The sequence below is a fragment of the Medicago sativa genome, chromosome 6, assembly GCF_051527215.1.
Source record: "Medicago sativa cultivar Bolivia chromosome 6, Bolivia_mono, whole genome shotgun sequence".
Classification (NCBI taxonomy): Eukaryota; Viridiplantae; Streptophyta; class Magnoliopsida; order Fabales; family Fabaceae; genus Medicago; species Medicago sativa.
In genome coordinates this window covers 80,777,415-80,795,132 of record NC_140754.1, presented here as the reverse complement: position 1 = coordinate 80,795,132, position 17,718 = coordinate 80,777,415, and the positions used below count along the sequence as shown (strand labels likewise).

General features: G+C 32.6%; 1 protein-coding gene across 17 annotated transcripts; it reads left to right on the top strand.

The window, feature by feature from the left end:
• The first annotated feature begins 9,470 nt into the window (after nt 1–9,470).
• LOC146917285 (AT-rich interactive domain-containing protein 1-like) lies at nt 9,471–16,019 on the top strand. 17 transcript variants are annotated; one of them, XM_085719088.1, is made up of 8 exons: nt 9,676–9,844; nt 9,928–10,007; nt 10,686–10,800; nt 11,156–11,295; nt 12,606–12,666; nt 13,372–13,552; nt 13,884–14,391; nt 15,276–16,019. In XM_085719088.1, exons 7-8 carry the CDS (start codon nt 13,936–13,938, stop codon nt 15,885–15,887), a joined length of 1,068 nt encoding a protein of 355 aa, XP_085575214.1. In that variant the 5' UTR covers nt 9,676–9,844; nt 9,928–10,007; nt 10,686–10,800; nt 11,156–11,295; nt 12,606–12,666; nt 13,372–13,552; nt 13,884–13,935; the 3' UTR covers nt 15,888–16,019. The 17 variants fall into 17 exon arrangements, with proteins under 17 accessions (XP_085575203.1, XP_085575202.1, XP_085575214.1 ...); XM_085719087.1 differs by having other exon boundaries at nt 13,369–13,552; XM_085719085.1 differs by having other exon boundaries at nt 10,686–11,295; nt 13,482–13,552.
• The last annotated feature ends 1,699 nt before the right edge of the window (nt 16,020–17,718 follow it).

Here is a 17,718-nt window from a genome sequence, read left to right as displayed (position 1 = left end):
ATTGCTTTGTGTCGTTCTTCTTCTCTCTCTCTGTTTTATTCCGCTGCATTTAGATTCTGATTATCACTTCAGAAGCTGTCTCACCTAGCTTCTGATCAGTGTGTTCAGTTTTTAGGAGAAACGAAGAATTTTTCAAAACACAATTCAACCCCCCTTCTTGTGTTTTTCTCACCTTCACTTTAATGCAACGACATAACTTTCGTACAACTTAGACAACTTTATGAACATCTATGACATCCTAACATCTTGACATCTTGACAATATAACATCTTAACAACTTGATGACTTCATAACGACTCGACGACTTAACAACTCTTGTCATCTTAACGTCTTAACATCTTAGCATCTTGACAACATATGGATCACATAAATAATTCATGTCATATCATAATATAACAATATCAAATGATAATAAACAACATCTTAAAACATCATATTCATCAATCATAAACAACTTCATATAACATCGTATTTAAACATCAACAATAATTCACTATGTATCTTTGTAAAAACATAATCAATTATGCACAACATATTTTCATGTCAAACAAAAGCTACTGGAAAGATATCACAAATATCAACAACTTTCATTTTTACAACAAAGATCAATTCAAAACAGAAACATATGAACAAAACGCAAAAACATGAAACAGAGAATGATGTCACCGTACAATTTTGCAAAGACCTCCCTGTAGTATTTTAATCATAACTCAAAGACCAAACATCATTTTCACGTCAAACCAAAGCCACTAGAAAGCTAACAAAATTATCTAAAACTTTCATGTTTACGCCTAAGACCAATTCTGTACCGATCAGTACCAGTTTTCATTTTAAATTCGGAAAAGTTGTGCTGAAAGTCCATAAAAATTCACTGTGACCTACGTGCAGTAATTTGACCATAACTCAAGTTCTATAAATCCTATTGACGTGAGACCAACGGTATTAGAAAGCTAACATCCATACCTACAACTTTCGAGTTTACACCTAAGACCAATTCGGCACCGATCAATACCAGTTTTAATATCAAAATTCGGGTAGAATGCAGATTTTCTCCAAGTTTCACCTAATCTCATGGTTCTAACCTCAAAACTACTTCCAATAATCATCCTATGAATTATCTAAGGTCTGTACACAATTTCTACATCAATTCAATAAGTTTTCATCATCTAATCATCAAATCTCTCTCAAAACCCTAATTCTCAAATTCTCACAAACTCTCCCCAACTTGTTAGATGTAATCTAATGATTTAACAACTTAATATTAATGCAAGATAGTCTCACCCTCACCTTAGATTAATTCCTGAATCAGCAGCAGCGTTCTTTTCCTAAGGTCTTCTCCTCTTCTCTTGACTTTTCTCTTCTCTTCTTTCTTGTTCTCCTCTTTTCCAAAAAGCGGTTTAAGGTAAACTCTTTCCAACCTAAGTTTCTCTATTTATAATACTAAAATATTCTTCCCAAATCTATTTAGGCTCAACAACTTATTCTTCTTTCTATTCTAACCCTCAAATCCACTCACACTAATAATCTTCATATTCTAATAAATAATATTTCTCTACTAAATAATATATATATATTTCTACACAAAATAACAAATATATCTCTTCATCAAATAACAAATATATTTCTACACCAAATAACAAATATATCTCTAACAAATAACAAATATATATTATTCTAGTAAATACCAACATATAACATAACAAAATATCACTCATCAAAATAAATCGACTAAATCATAAAAAGACATCTAATCTCAAAACTACCTCCAAATCTACTTACTCTAATAATTCTCATATTCTAATAAATAATAGAATAATGCCACATAATAAAATACTAACATCTCATATAAATAAATAAATCAAATAAATAGACTCTAACTTAATAAAAATAATTAAATAAAAAGGAGGGCGTTACAACTCTCCCCAACTTAAAAGAATTTCGTCCTCGAAATTCAAGCACAATAGAAAATAAATTTAGTCATTACTTCTTCAAACAAAACACAAAAACCACATCAAGTTAGCCAGTTAAATATGATCACATAAAAACATAACTACTAACTAGAAAACATGACGACACGACTCAACGACTCATCTACTTGGCCGGACGGACCGACCTGCTCTGATACCAATTGTAACACCCCGTTTTCCCAACGTAAAAATTTCATAAATAAATTAGAGTTTTTCAACTTTAAACGGAATGCTACACTTCTTAAAAATTCATAAACTGAATAAATAACAATTTATTCTTCAAAATCATTTAACATAAGTAATTCAAAACTTCGCAGCGGAAATTAGTTCAACAATAAAAATAATCTTTGGCACGCAGGCCTCAACATAAAAATCTCATAAGTCTTGTTCAACATTTATTCATAAAAATCCATAAGTAATACGTAAGGAACAGAAAGTAAAGACATAATCTCATCCCGTTACGTATCAGAGCACCTAAGACACACTTGTGAGGAGTCCACTCACGACCGCAACTAATCCTGGTTACCTGCAAGTTACCCATACGAAGAGCAACATTTCCAAGCAGAGGGGTGAGATTTCTCAAACAATAATATAAAGCATATAAATCATGTAAAGTACATTCAACAACTTAAATATCCTATAATTCATTAACCATATCTAGCAACTTAAACTTCCTTAACTAGTATCATTATCCTTCCTACATTAGTCATATACTTCATATTATATCATCATATAAATATCATCACATATCTACAAATATTAGTCATAAGCATTATCATATATCCTTTTAATCATAGCATCTTAATCATAGACATAAACAACATCATATAACATCAAGTACTAATCATAACCATCTCATAACATTATATATCAACCATAAACATAATCACAAACAATCCATCTTAAATATAATCACGAGGAATCATCATACATCATCATTAGTAAACGTATAACATCTTATCATATTCACATATCAGCATATCATAAATCACATAGCATCTTATCATAACAACTTCATATTCAACCATCATAAACAAATCATAATCAACATCATCATCAATCCTAAACAACATCATCGTCAAACATGAACAACATCATCGTCAAACATCATCATCAAAATCAAACATCATCATCAAACATGAACAACATCATCGTCAAACATCATCATCATTAAATCATAATTAAATATAAGTTATGACGACTCTACAATGCAACAACAACTTCAACAACAACTTAGACAACTTCAACAACAACTTAGACAACTTCAAAAACAACTTAGACAACTTCAACATGCATGTGGTACCACCAGGGCATTAAGCCCCCTTCGCTAAGGTCATATTTGGACCTGTCGGGCATTAAGCCCCCATCGCTAAGGTCATAAAGAACCTGTCGGGCATTAAGCCCCTTCGCTAAGGCCATAAAGAACCTGTCGGGCATTAAGCCCCCATCTCTAACTATGCAACGACACAACTTTAATGCAACGACATAACTTTCGTACAACTTAGACAACTTCATGAACATCTATGACATCCTAACATCTTGACATCTTGACAATATAACATCTTAACAACTTGATGACTTCATAACAACTCAACGACTTAACAACTCTTATCATCTTAACGTCTTAACATCTTAGCATCTTGACAACATATGGATCACATAAATAATTCATGTCATATCATAATATAACAATATCAAATGATAATAAACAACATCTTAAAACATCATATTCATCAATCATAAACAACTTCATATAACATCGTATTTAAACATCAACAATAATTCACTATGTATCTTTGTAAAAACATAATCAATTATGCACAACATATTTTCATGTCAAACAAAAGCTACTGGAAAGATATCACAAATATCAACAACTTTCATTTTTACAACAAAGATCAATTCAAAACAGAAACATATGAACAAAACGCAAAAACATGAAACAGAGAATGATGTCACCGTACAATTTTGCAAAGACCTCCCTGTAGTATTTTAATCATAACTCAAAGACCAAACATCATTTTCACGTCAAACCAAAGCCACTAGAAAGCTAACAAAATTATCTAAAACTTTCATGTTTACGCCTAAGACCAATTCTGTACCGATCAGTACCAGTTTTCATTTTAAATTCGGAAAAGTTGTGCTGAAAGTCCATAAAAATTCACTGTGACCTACGTGCAGTAATTTGACCATAACTCAAGTTCTATAAATCCTATTGACGTGAGACCAACGGTATTAGAAAGCTAACATCCATACCTACAACTTTCGTGTTTACACCTAAGACCAATTCGGCACCGATCAATACCAGTTTTAATATCAAAATTCGGGTAGAATGCAGATTTTCTCCAAGTTTCACCTAATCTCATGGTTCTAACCTCAAAACTACTTCCAATAATCATCCTATGAATTATCTAAGGTCTGTACACAATTTCTACATCAATTCAATAAGTTTTCATCATCTAATCATCAAATCTCTCTCAAAACCCTAATTCTCAAATTCTCACAAACTCTCCCCAACTTGTTAGATGTAATCTAATGATTTAACAACTTAATATTAATGCAAGATAGTCTCACCCTCACCTTAGATTAATTCCTGAATCAGCAGCAGCGTTCTTTTCCTAAGGTCTTCTCCTCTTCTCTTGACTTTTCTCTTCTCTTCTTTCTTGTTCTCCTCTTTTCCAAAAAGCGGTTTAAGGTAAACTCTTTCCAACCTAAGTTTCTCTATTTATAATACTAAAATATTCTTCCCAAATCTATTTAGGCTCAACAACTTATTCTTCTTTCTATTCTAACCCTCAAATCCACTCACACTAATAATCTTCATATTCTAATAAATAATATTTCTCTACTAAATAATATATATATATTTCTACACAAAATAACAAATATATCTCTTCATCAAATAACAAATATATTTCTACACCAAATAACAAATATATCTCTAACAAATAACAAATATATATTATTCTAGTAAATACCAACATATAACATAACAAAATATCACTCATCAAAATAAATCGACTAAATCATAAAAAGACATCTAATCTCAAAACTACCTCCAAATCTACTTACTCTAATAATTCTCATATTCTAATAAATAATAGAATAATGCCACATAATAAAATACTAACACCTCATATAAATAAATAAATCAAATAAATAGACTCTAACTTAATAAAAATAATTAAATAAAAAGGAGGGCGTTACAGTAGCAAGCCAAATGACGTTTAAAAAAGTGTTCCGCACCTGAGAGCCACTGCCACAAAAAAAGAACTGAGAATAATGATCCGAGACATCAAACGGAGCGACCATGGAAAGGCCAACCCAATGAAGAATACATTTCCACACCGATCCAAAAAAAGAGCAATGCAAGAATAAATGATTAGTAGTTTCCAGAGAACCGCATCCAGAAGCACACAGACAAGAATTATTATCTATAACGTTACGACGAAGCAAGTTATCTTTGGTTGGCAATCTATTCTGAAACAGGCGCCAAGCAAAGACCACAACCTTTAGAGGTGATTTGTTATCTTTTTTTATTAGACTTCATATTTTTAATTGAATTAACGATTGCTTTATTAAAATATTTTCAACTATTTTACAATTTTTTTTTTGTCAAGTAGCGTGGCGATTAGATTTTTTTAGCTACCCAGAAATTAAAAGTTGAACTTGAATTATAAAATAACTACATTTGTATTTGATATTAGGTGCGTAGTATATATTAATTTATTTTTTTTGAGGAAAAGTAGCTTATAGCTTTTCATTAATAATCAATATCGAAATACATAAAGGTGCTTCATTAAAAACATGGGGACTAGCTAAGGAAGAAGTCTCTCGAGCAAGGGTATGAGCGACCTCGTTCGCTTGTCTCCGACTAAACTCCACCTTGGAGTTTTCAAAATAAGAGTTATGAATTTGTCTACACGCATCCATGATTGCTCCGAATTCAGACACATCATTGCGACCTCTATTGAAATAATCTACAACTTTCTTTGCATCCAACTCAAAGTCCACATTTGTAAGTTGTAATTCATGCATCCATTGAATAGCATAGAGAAGTCCCAATGCTTCTCCAACATCGGACGAACACACCGGATTAGACCACATCGTTTTCGCCTTTATGAAATTACCAGCAGCATCGCGTATACATACGCCAAAGCCAACACAGTTTAATGCCTCCGAAAAAGCCGCGTCCACGTTACACTTAAGCCTACCTTGCTGCGGTTTCTTCCACCGGATCTGTGCTGTCACAGCACCTTGCGCTGCCACTGTCTGCAAGTGATTTGCGGAGTTCACCGCAACTGAATTTTCAGTCACACCACAATGAATCTTCCTGCTGTTCGCATTATTCCAGTCTGACAGCACTTGCCTTGCTCTCATACTGATAGCCTGAACTGATTCTGTAACATTTTGCCATACTCGAAAGTTCCGACTTTTCCAAATGCTCCACAATAACATTGCAGCCTGCCCAGCTTTCTCATTCGACAACTCTTGTGTTAAAGCAAAAGTGATTTCAGCTATTGTATTATTATTACGCATTGCCAAATTCACTTTGTCCAACATAGAGTTGTTCTGCCATACATCTCTTGCTTTTGGACAGTCATATAAAACATGACTCGCATCCTCGTAACTCTCTTCGCAAACAGCACACATGGACGAACAATTTACTCCTTTATCCAACAATCTCGCGCGTGTTGGTAAGCAACCACGACAGATTCTCCACACTAAGTTTTTCACTTTCAGAGGGACTTTAAGTCTCCAAATATTAGACCAGCTCCCCGGACGGTGCAGGAAAGAATTATCTGCAATAACTTCCATACATAGCCGATACGCGCTTTTTACCGAGTAATGGCCATTTTTCTCCGCTTTCCATATTAACTGATCTTCCTCCACCTGATGGAATAAAGGGGTTTTGAGAATCTCCCGCACTGTTCCAACATCAAAATAATAATTAATCACATTGTGATTCCAGCTGTTGCTCTCATGATCAATAAGAAAATGGACTCTTGACTGCGGCACAACATCACTTGGTTGTCCAACACCTGAAATACAGTCTCCACTATATAACCACGGAGACTCAAAGATTGGAATATTCATACCATTACCAATTTTCCACCTAGCTCCAGCTCGGACAACCCGTTTAGCACTATAAATACTTCTCCAAACAAAGCTCGGATTATGGCCTAACTTTGCCTCAATGTAATCTGAACGAGGGAAATATCGAGCCTTGTATAGCTTCGAAACCAAACAATCCTGCTGGGTTTGAAACTTCCATCCTTGTTTCCCCAACATCGCCAAATTAAAAGCTGTTAAGTCTCGAACACCCATCCCACATAGTATATATTAATAGTAACCCAAATAGCCATATTTGTACAAAAAGCAACGACCACACAATATATAAGATCTTTTTCTATATCCAGTATAAACACTATACTTGGTTTCTGCAAATCACCAATCCTAGATCCCAAGAAATTCATTAATATTTTCTATACCTAGACACAAGACATACATATTCTTCAAACACAAGAAAGTTTCAATCAGTTTCTTTAAAAATCAAATGTTTACAAACTGGTTTTAGTCGCAAGTTCTCCTCCTGATTTAATTTCCTCTTTTTTTCTTATTTAGGATTACCACAAAGGAGTACAACAGAGGACCGAAGAACATGTGAGACACTTATGCATACATATAAGTGAAATAAATTTGTGTCTGAGAGAGATAGACCTTCCCGCTGCTGGTTGGATTTGGAATTGGATTAGTATTTCCTTCGGATATTGGTGTTTCTTCTTCTCTTGTAACCTTTGCATGAGTTTAGACTTGATTGAAACTTTGGTTTTTCTCTTTAGGCATGTAGTATACCATAACAAGTCCCACATCGAATATGTGTTAAAACAGTTAAGAACCTTTACCTATAAAATAAAGGTGTATATCACTTATTAATGCATAGTTAGGAATCCAATCTCATATGGTTGTTGTCCCTAATTTGACTGTTTTATAGCATGTTATTGTTGTGGTTGTTGTTGGGGGTTACAAGTGATTGCATTTTTAAATGCTTTGTATTGTAACGCCCAACATGACCCACAATAATGACTGCATATAATTAAACCAAGTTAAAATTTTCAAAATAGTATCTTTTGCACTTTAAGGGTGTGTTTGTTTCAAGGATTAAATTTACAATTCCGGGAATAACATTCCCTGGAACATTATTCCTAGAATCTTAATCCTATTAAGTGTTTGTTAATTATTTATAATTTAAAATAAAAAATAAAAGAGTTAAAATGGTGTGATAGTGGGAAGTTATGGGTGGTTACCTCTTATTCCCATGGGAATAAAAGATTCCCCTACTTTAACATGGGAATAACAAAAGGAAAAGTCATGTGTAAATTTTATTCCTAGAAATAAAATATACCTAGGCATAATTTATGATAACTTGAAACAAACATGGGAACCAAGGATTCCCAATGTCACATTCTTGAAAATAAATTTGCAATTCATGAAACAAACACCCCACTAAGTGTTAGTGTCCTTCATCTATCTTTAAAAAAAAAAGTGTTAGTGTCCTTAGTCTGGTATTTAATTCTCTTAATTCAACTTGTTAATTCAAAAAAATTATGTTTAATTGATTTTAAACAAAATGACTCCAGAGGTTCTTTATACTTTTTTTTCTCATTGGGTCCTTTATCTTCTTATTCTTTATCTTCTTATCCTTTAAATAAATATTTTATTGAAAAAAATACAACCTAAAAAAGAGTAATTCATTTTCTTCAAATTTTCATCACATTCATCTTCATATTCATTCTTCATCATCCTCTTTTTTTTTTTTTTTCAAACCCACAAAATTCAATCAAACTCTCAAATCTCCATATCGTTGAACTTATTAACTAATAATTTATGCTCAATTAATATATGACAAGATAAATTAATCTTTTCTTTTATGGATTAAACTTGGGATAATAATGTCAATGAAGACGACTTTGAATCATATACATCTTCTCCAAACCTAATCGCCTCCACACAACCTCTCTTTTACTTTTTCATCCACTCAAGAGGGGTGGTTTAGTTGCTTGATATAATTAATTTTGAGAAAATTGATTGTTGTCCCTTTGAAACGCATAAGTACCAAAATTGACCCTAAGTGTATTCAAAACTAAATTTCATTTTTTTTAAGAACTAAATTCCCAACATTTAATGCTCCATCCGTTTCAAAACTAATGTCATTTTAGCAAAATAAAATTGTTTCATAACAAATGTCATTCTCCCTTTTCAATTATTAATTACTTTTTTTCAATAGTACCCCTTAATTATTACTATGCACAATACTTCCAAAGTACCACATTCTACTGTAATTTATAAAGATGAAAAATACACCAATAGTTAACAAGGTTATTTTAGTTAAAGTGTCATGTTTATAGACAACATTACTGCGTTTCTTAATATGTATGTAACAACTTTAAAAGGCACTCATTTTAAAAACAAGGTTCTGATGGGGACATGAAGACGGAATTGAAGAGTTGAATCGTGGGAAGGAAGTTGTAACTAGAATGGGACAGGTACAACGTTCAATATTGAAGAAGTAAAGTTGTAACTACTGAAACAGATCTGTGTTACATTTTTATTTTTGGGTGAAATAATTATTGATGAGACAAAACTTATTTTCTTGAAGAAAAAAAAAATTCATATAAATATATCACCAAAAGTGAAAACTTTCTCATTTGGACCGATCAATCATACTCCACTTAACAAAATTAAACATAGTCACAAAGTTTCTGCTTGTGCTTCTATTTTGGTCTTAATCATATCATCATTTCTAACAGTACCTCATACTGTGCAAAGATAGCAACACACAAAACAATCACCAACGAAAGAGAAGTGACGAAGATGTCTCTGTAACAAAAATTTGATTTTTTTTGTCTCTGATTTCAAACATTTCTAATCTTTTTGTAATTGGGTTGTTGTGAATCAGGTTGATGACTGATTGCAAAGCGGAGATGATCAACAATGGCATGGAAGAGTTCTTTGTTGAATTTCATAAACCTAAACATAGTAAGTTTCTAACATCCCTTGTATCAATTTTTTTCTTCTTTTTGTGGAATTTCATTGAATATGATTTATACAACTTTTTCTTTGTGCCAATTGAAATGTTATTCCTTTAGTATTATAGATTGTTATATGTTTCAATCTATGAAACGCGGATACCGGCACAGACACCGGAACTGATACCAACTCCGCAAATAATTTGAGAAAACCATGTAATTCAGTGTAATTATATGTGTCGGTGTCGGACTTGAACACATGTCCGACACTGAAACACGTCTAATCCGAGAAGTGTACATGCTTCATAGGTTTCAATTCAATGTGTGGTGTTATCTATTTCGATCAGCAGTCTTGTAATTGTGTACCTTACTTGTTTGCTTATTTTCCTCAATGAGGATGAATTGCATTAGGATCTATGACTGTTTGTTTACTCCAAGAGAAATAACTTTTTGTCGTCAAAATTTTGATGTCGAATAATCGTCCTTTTATTTGTGTTTATTTATGAAATGTGCGTATGTTGCAGAAGGTAAAAAGTTAAGAGAGAGATAGAGTTGAGCATTTAAAGTGTCGCATACAGTGTTTGTATTTTGATGTTCAAATAACACAATTGTGACTTTAGAGGGGGAACTGAAGTGGGTTTTTCTTCTTCTCTTTGTTATCACTCACTTTTATTAGGACTCATTGCAGGTCCATATCAAGAAGCTGTATGGAAGATAAGAGTGGAGCTACCTGATGTTTATCCTTATATGTCTCCTTCTATGGGGTTTGTTAACAAAGTTTACCATCCTAATGTTGATGAAATGTGAGTTGTTCATTATTTTCTAAGGGACAAAAGATCTTTAAGAATGAAGTTCAAGGTTCAAGCCCTGGAAACGAACATGACTAGTATCTTAATAACATTTTCCTATAAAATAAAATGCTTCCTTGTTTACTGTCATTTTAAATTTTATAAACTTTTTCAAGTTAGATATTTGAAAATCCAGTTTAAAATTACAAATCTTATTATTCATTTTATTTTTATATTGTCTATACAAGGTTTTTATATGTCAAAATAATCTTGTAAGATTTGACCCAATACATTTGCCTAAGTTTGATTATTGCATGCCTGACTAACCATGTCTGACTTTATTTTTATTTTTATTTTTTATGAGAAAAAGTTTAAGTGAGTTGACCTTCGGGGGTTCACCAGGGTCAGGGTAGGCCGCAAGGCTTGCCGAGCGCTAACAAAGGTACTTGCAGATCACCCTCCAAAGAGGTCCTCACGCTGGCAATGGGAGTTGAACACATGACATTGCAGGTGAGTCAACTTTTTATTGTCAACAAAATTTACCATCCAAATGTTATGTAATGTGAGTTTATTTTATTGTTTTTCCAAGGGACACCTGAAGAGTTTTAAGAAGAAAGTTCAGGGTTCAAACCCTGGAAACGAACATGACTACTAACTTGATAATATTTTCCTGTAAAAAAAATTATTCAAAATTTATTATCATTTTAAATCTTATAAATGTTTACGAGTTAGATTTTTTAAAATCCAGTTTAAAATTACAAAATCTTATACGTCATTATATTTCTATATGTCCTTTTAAAATATATAAGACTTTTATATGTCAAAATAATCATGAGTTTTTACCCAATACATTCTCCTACGCTTGATTATCGCATACCTGTCCTAATCAGGTTAGATTTTATCATCATTGAACAATATTATCAACAATACAAAAAGATTAATATATTTTGTTCGGAATTCCGCTTTCATCGCGGGCCGCCCCTAGCCGTCTAATTGCGACATTTGGTTGCCTTCTTGCAACCTCCAACACTTTTATTGTGTTGGATGTGAATGGTGGATATAGTCCCACATTGCTTAGAGATATGCCATGTGTAGTTTGAACGTTACGTTTTAAGCCCCCTCAATATCTCTTAGGCCCCCTTAAAATTCCTTTTTTACCCCTATTCTATACATCTAAAAGATACTCCTGAAACATTGCGCTTGGTTTCGGGACCTATGTTCTGGAGGTATGTTTTTAGATTTTACCTGGTTATGTAGTTATCTCCCGGAAGTATTTTTTCGTTAAAGATATATACGGTATCTAAAAGGCCACGTAGAAGAGCATTGCTACTATTTATTCTAAACACATTTCTCCTATGATATACTGCTGACTATGCATTATACTGTTGGCTATGATATACTGCTGGCTGTGCATTATACAGTATCCTACATAATGTAATTTATAATGGTAATAGAATGTCATCAAACCATTTCTAAATCTTGTTTATATGGGGAAGTTAAATTCTTTTATACATTTTATAGTTATAAGAAACAAATTTTGCGGTGCTGAAGAAAAATGGAAATGGGAGAATCCAAAGACCAGTTTTGAGTGTACTATGATCCAAACTTATTCCTTCTCGAGTACTGACTATAATACTCAAATTCATTCCCACATTTGAAAAGTTATAGGGTTAATATTAGGAACAGTAGGTGTCTGTATCTGCTTGATGGTATAATTTCATCGTTTAGTTTTTCTGTGCATCATTTTCATCTACATGCTTTATATTCAAATGTCTTTACATGTTTTAATATGTAAAATTGTTGTCTAAATGGTTCTGCAGTTATCTAAAAGGCTACGTAGAAGAGCATTGCTACTATTTATTCTTGGCATTCTTCTTCAAGGTCGGTCATAATACATAATCAACAAATAACTAGTATCTTATTCACCTCAGCAAAATTAAATTAAGTGTTTGTGTCTTTATTACCATTTCATCAGGTGGTTATTTTCACATGATAAATTCCTTCACATATGGTGTTGACATTTAACTATACATTACTTTGCATTTTATAGACGATATCTATTGGATATGTTATTGCTGCTTGCTTAATGTGATGGAAACACACCTCCGGGAGTTATCTCCCGGAACAAAGTGAGCTGTATATATCTTCCAAATCCTTCTGAAGATATATACCAGAGGTATAAAACATGGGGTAAAATGGGAATTTTGGGGGGCCTAAGAGATGGAGGGGGCTTAAAAAGTAATGTTCGTGTAGTTTTTATAAAGCTTGGGAAGCTCTCACCTTACAACCCGGTTTTATAAGCTTGAGTTAGGCCCAACTCAAATTCTAAATTATATACAAGGAAAAAATTGTGTTGATTATACTTTTTTTTTTTTTTTCTTTCTCTACACATTATTATTTATTATTATAATTCCATTTTAAAATTACAAAATCTTATAAATCATTATATTTTTATATTGTCTTTTACCATATATAAGATTTTCATGTCAAAATAATTTTTTAAGATTTGACCAAATACATTTCCCTAAGTTTGATTAAGGAAATGGATTTGGTGCATCCCCCTAAGTTTGATTTTTTTTATAGTAGGTTTGACTTGACTTAATCGATTTGGGCTTTATCGGACTGGACTAAAATGGGCCTGGCCTACTGATGTTTTAACTACCCTAGTATTAGTGTTTGATGGTTGATGTTTGCAGCATTGAATGAAATTCAACAGCAGCGCCAGTTAGTACCACCTCCACCACCATCAATTCTCAATGATTTTCAGGTTTCAACTTTGATCTTGATGTAATTGTGCCTATCTTTTCACACTGCCATGAAACCCTTCATTTCCTTGTTGTCACTGCGGTTTTTTTGATGTATTAGTTACCAGCTAGAGGTCTTGGTCATTAGATAAATCTGTGAATAAATATCTAATGGTTACAACCCTTCGTAGTCTTTTATCAATTTTGTATACTTATTACATTACTCCTTCACCAGTATATAGTAATGTTATATCTTGATCAGCTTTCACTGTAAATTTGTTGTTCTGTGTTTGTACCATCAACATATATAAAAGGGCAAGCTGGTTTTAATTTTTTTTTTTTTTTTGCCTCTAGTTTTGTGATCAAATTCAACACATATTTAGTATAGAAGTAGAGTCAAAAGTTCATGGCAAACAGGTCTTCCCTTGATCGCCTTGAAACTGAAACTTTTACTGAGTTTCATGGAAACGGCAATTGTCTTGTCGAGGATCGTGTTGATTTGGTTAACCACAAGAGTGATGGTAATTTATCGGACGCTAAAAACCAAAACAACAAATGTGAGGGTGTCCAAAATTTTAACGGTGATGATGGTAATGAGGATGACAATGAAAAATTCAGCACTGGTGTCAAGGACGATCTAGCCACCTCTTCTGTGGAAACTTCTGAGAATGAATTTCATTCTCGCAAACGTAAAAGGGAATCATTGTCAGGAATGATAAACTGGACGAAGAATATCGCAATAAATCCGTTTGATCCTGAGGAGTATAAAGGTGGCCAGGACTTTTTAGTTCAGATGCTGTGGGCAAGAGATGTTCTGTCAGTCAAAAAGCATGCAGAACCAAACAGTGGGTCATCATCGAAGGTATAATTTCAATGCACATAATGATTTTATACATGATTTTACACATTGGATTTTGTGCGTTTCATATCCTGAACCAGAATATTTTCACATGAATGGCTAGTTATCTTTTTATTGTATTTATGATTAGCATGACAATGTACTTAATTCTGCGTATTTAATAAAGATATAATCGCAATCTATCGGTTTCTTTCCTAAAAAATACACATAAATTCCAAAATCTCAGCGTGCTAACTGCTATAGTTCAACAATAGTTAATACAATAATAATATACGGGAAGTTGGATAGCTTTGGCCCAGTCTACAAAATGACCGCTCTCTAAACTAAAGCTCTAACCTAGGCACTTCACAATGACTAAGAGAACGTGTCTTTACAAGTTTGCTCTTGTAGTCATGGAAACAGCCTTTACAAACTCATAAGGCAAGGTTGCATGCTCTAATCCTATCCTAATCCTGTGATGTTGTGTGTGCAATAAGAACTGAACTTAGAGCCGAGAAAATTTATTAGGTCTGTATTACAAGGTCTAGGTTTTCCATTTACAAGTTCAAGTTAAAGGAGGGATGATTTGGAAAATAAAAATAAAAAATGGGTTGTGTTCAGGTTATACCTAACCCTTGTAGCCCTAATTAGCACTGCAGTTGACCTGGTTATCCATTAACATGTTCAACTTGAACTGGGAACCTGAATTTAAACTGCATGATTTGCAATTCACACATACCGTCAAAGTGAGACACTTAAAATTCACATTAAAAAGACATTTTCTTAACGAAGAAAGAAGTCAAATCAAAAAATTTACGTTCGATACACACTTTCTTTTGAACTTATCTTAAATTTAGTTTGCTTTTGCTTCTCTGACCATGATATTTTCTTCAAAAAAATATCTACAGAATTCTGAAACTCCTTTACAGAAGGTGAAGAAGATGCATCCTGCCATGTATGAGGATCCAGTAGTGAAATTGAGATGCAGTGAAAGGCGGCCTGTCCCTACAAAACCGCGCTGTTCTTGCTGCATTTCACTTTCTGTTGCAGGAAATAAACTGCACAGTTTCGTGACTGAAAACAAAAAATCAACTGCCAAAGCAGTTGTGAATAAAAAGAAAAAATCTAAGCCATCTGTAGGTCATCGTTTTCAAGTGGAACTCCCGCAATGTACTGGTGTAGTTTATGAGAGTGACTCTAAATGCTTAGGCACACAAGTATGGCCTGTTGATGATTCAAAACCTACTACAGAAACAGAACTTGTTGGGAGAGAAAGACGAGGAGAGTGTAGCTGCAACGTTCAAGGTTCTGTTGACTGTGTAAGATGTCAAATTGCTGCAAACAGGAAGAAACTGAAGCTTGAATTGGGTTCTGCATTTTACCTTTGGGGATTTGACAAAATGGGCGAGGAAGTTAAGTTTGGATCATTTGGTGATGGTTTCGAGAGGGAAGCTATCAAGCATCCATCTGTGGATTTCATGGAGTGTTTAGAGAACACGCAATGCTTTGATTTTGAGTAGACAAAACAGTGTGGTAAGCCATTCTGAGGAAGAACTCGTAGAAGCTGCTATTTATTGCGTATAGACTTCTTTTAGATTATTATGTTTTGTTACATTTCTCCTGATGATATTTTAAGACAAGTTTATCATTCACTTGTTTGTGGCAAAGTGCCTAGTTTAGATTATTATGCTTTGTTATGTTTCTTTTGATGATTTTTCAAGACGAATTTATCATTCTAATACATGTGGTAGACTGTTTTTCGAACAATGTTTTTTCGAACTACTAAATTAAAATGATTTAGACATGCTCACAAATAAAAAAAGGTAGAGATAGAAAAAAAAATATTATTGTTTTTTTTAAAGTCAATTTATTATTGTTATTATCGAAAACATTGGTTAATATGTACTTTTGTGTATGTGTGCGAGTTGAATTTATTGTTGTGGCTATATAAGAATTATCTTTGTTTTTCTGTCATCTATGTTAACGCTTCAATTAACAAAAGAGAGAAGAGCGATTATAACACATTTTTGAAAGTAAACAAAGATTAAAATACGACACTTTAAAATTCGAACAAAAACTGAACATTTTTCTACTTACATTACAGTCTAAAAATATATTTTAGTTGCATTTTAATCATCTAAATTAAAATACGACACTTTAAAATTCGAACAAAAAATGAACATTTTTCTACTTACATTACAGTCTAAAAATATATCTTAGTTGCATTTTAATCATCTAAATTTTCAAGTTGATTATTTAGAGCAATTACTCATTTTATTAGAAAAGTATTATAAAAAATTTAGTCACAAATTTTGTCCTTAGATTAAAATGTCACCATGGTATTTTTCTAAAAATTGTCACTAGATTAGTCTCTACAAAATTCTTTTATTAAAGTACAGAAAATTCATAAACTTATCAGTCTCATGTGAATTTTGCAGAATAAAAGAGCGACCGTTATTTTTTTTTTTATTTTTTGAATTTCCTAGCTCTCCTATTCTTACTGAATTCTTCCTTAACTTTCTTTGACTCGATTCATCCTTAATTTATTCCTTTAAAAAGATGACATCTTATATATTGAAGAATACTAAATTAGGTTAATTTGTTTAGAATGACATCTTATTGTTTATGATTTTTTTTTTCCGGATACATAAAAATTTAAGGTGAGGGGGTAGTTTTCTAATGTAAGGTATTTGGTTTCAAAGACCTCAGATTCAAGACATGTTTTTTTCACGATAAGACTAAATCTTTTGAAGTTAATTGATTATTTTCATATATACATAGTATATGATATGAATTTTTCACTAATGGGAATTTCTAGACCTTAAATGTGTTCCGAAATTTCAAAGGTAATATTCTCTTCATTTACTCGGGCAATATACATTGAAGAGAAAAATAAGTCAAATCCTTTGGTTGATTATGAATGAAAAGGGCTGTGGTTTGCAATATATATGCATGCATATGGTTTGAAGATGTCAAATCAGAGACCAAACGAGTCATAACACCCTGAACTTTTCTTTCAACTACGGTTGGTAGCGTGGTCATATAGCACACCTTGCACAACGAATATAATAGAGGATAAGGTAAATTTCATAGGGGAAAAAATAAATAAAGAATGTGAAGATAGTTAGTTAATAGAAGGTAAATTTCATGGGAAAACTAAATAAAGGATGTGAAGATAGCGCATATTACTTTTGATTGTGATAATGCGTATAAATTTCTTTAAAAATTAAATATAATACTTTTAAAAGGATATTTTTTTTGACAAGAATACTTTCAAAAAGATATCATTGATAGATATGAGACACAAGTTTTTTCTAAGGAGTATTGTTATAGTACTTATATATATATATA

Bases quoted from the DNA above. Each gene is read 5' to 3' on its own strand.
- LOC146917285 (XM_085719076.1), top strand. From the start codon at position 9,506: ATGGGACAGGTACAACGTTCAATATTGAAGAA. The intron at 9,538-9,927 runs GTAAAGTTGTAA...GTTGTGAATCAG, and splicing joins CAACGTTCAATATTGAAGAA to GTTGATGACTGATTGCAAAG. The intron at 14,392-15,275 runs GTATAATTTCAA...AAATATCTACAG, and splicing joins ACAGTGGGTCATCATCGAAG to AATTCTGAAACTCCTTTACA.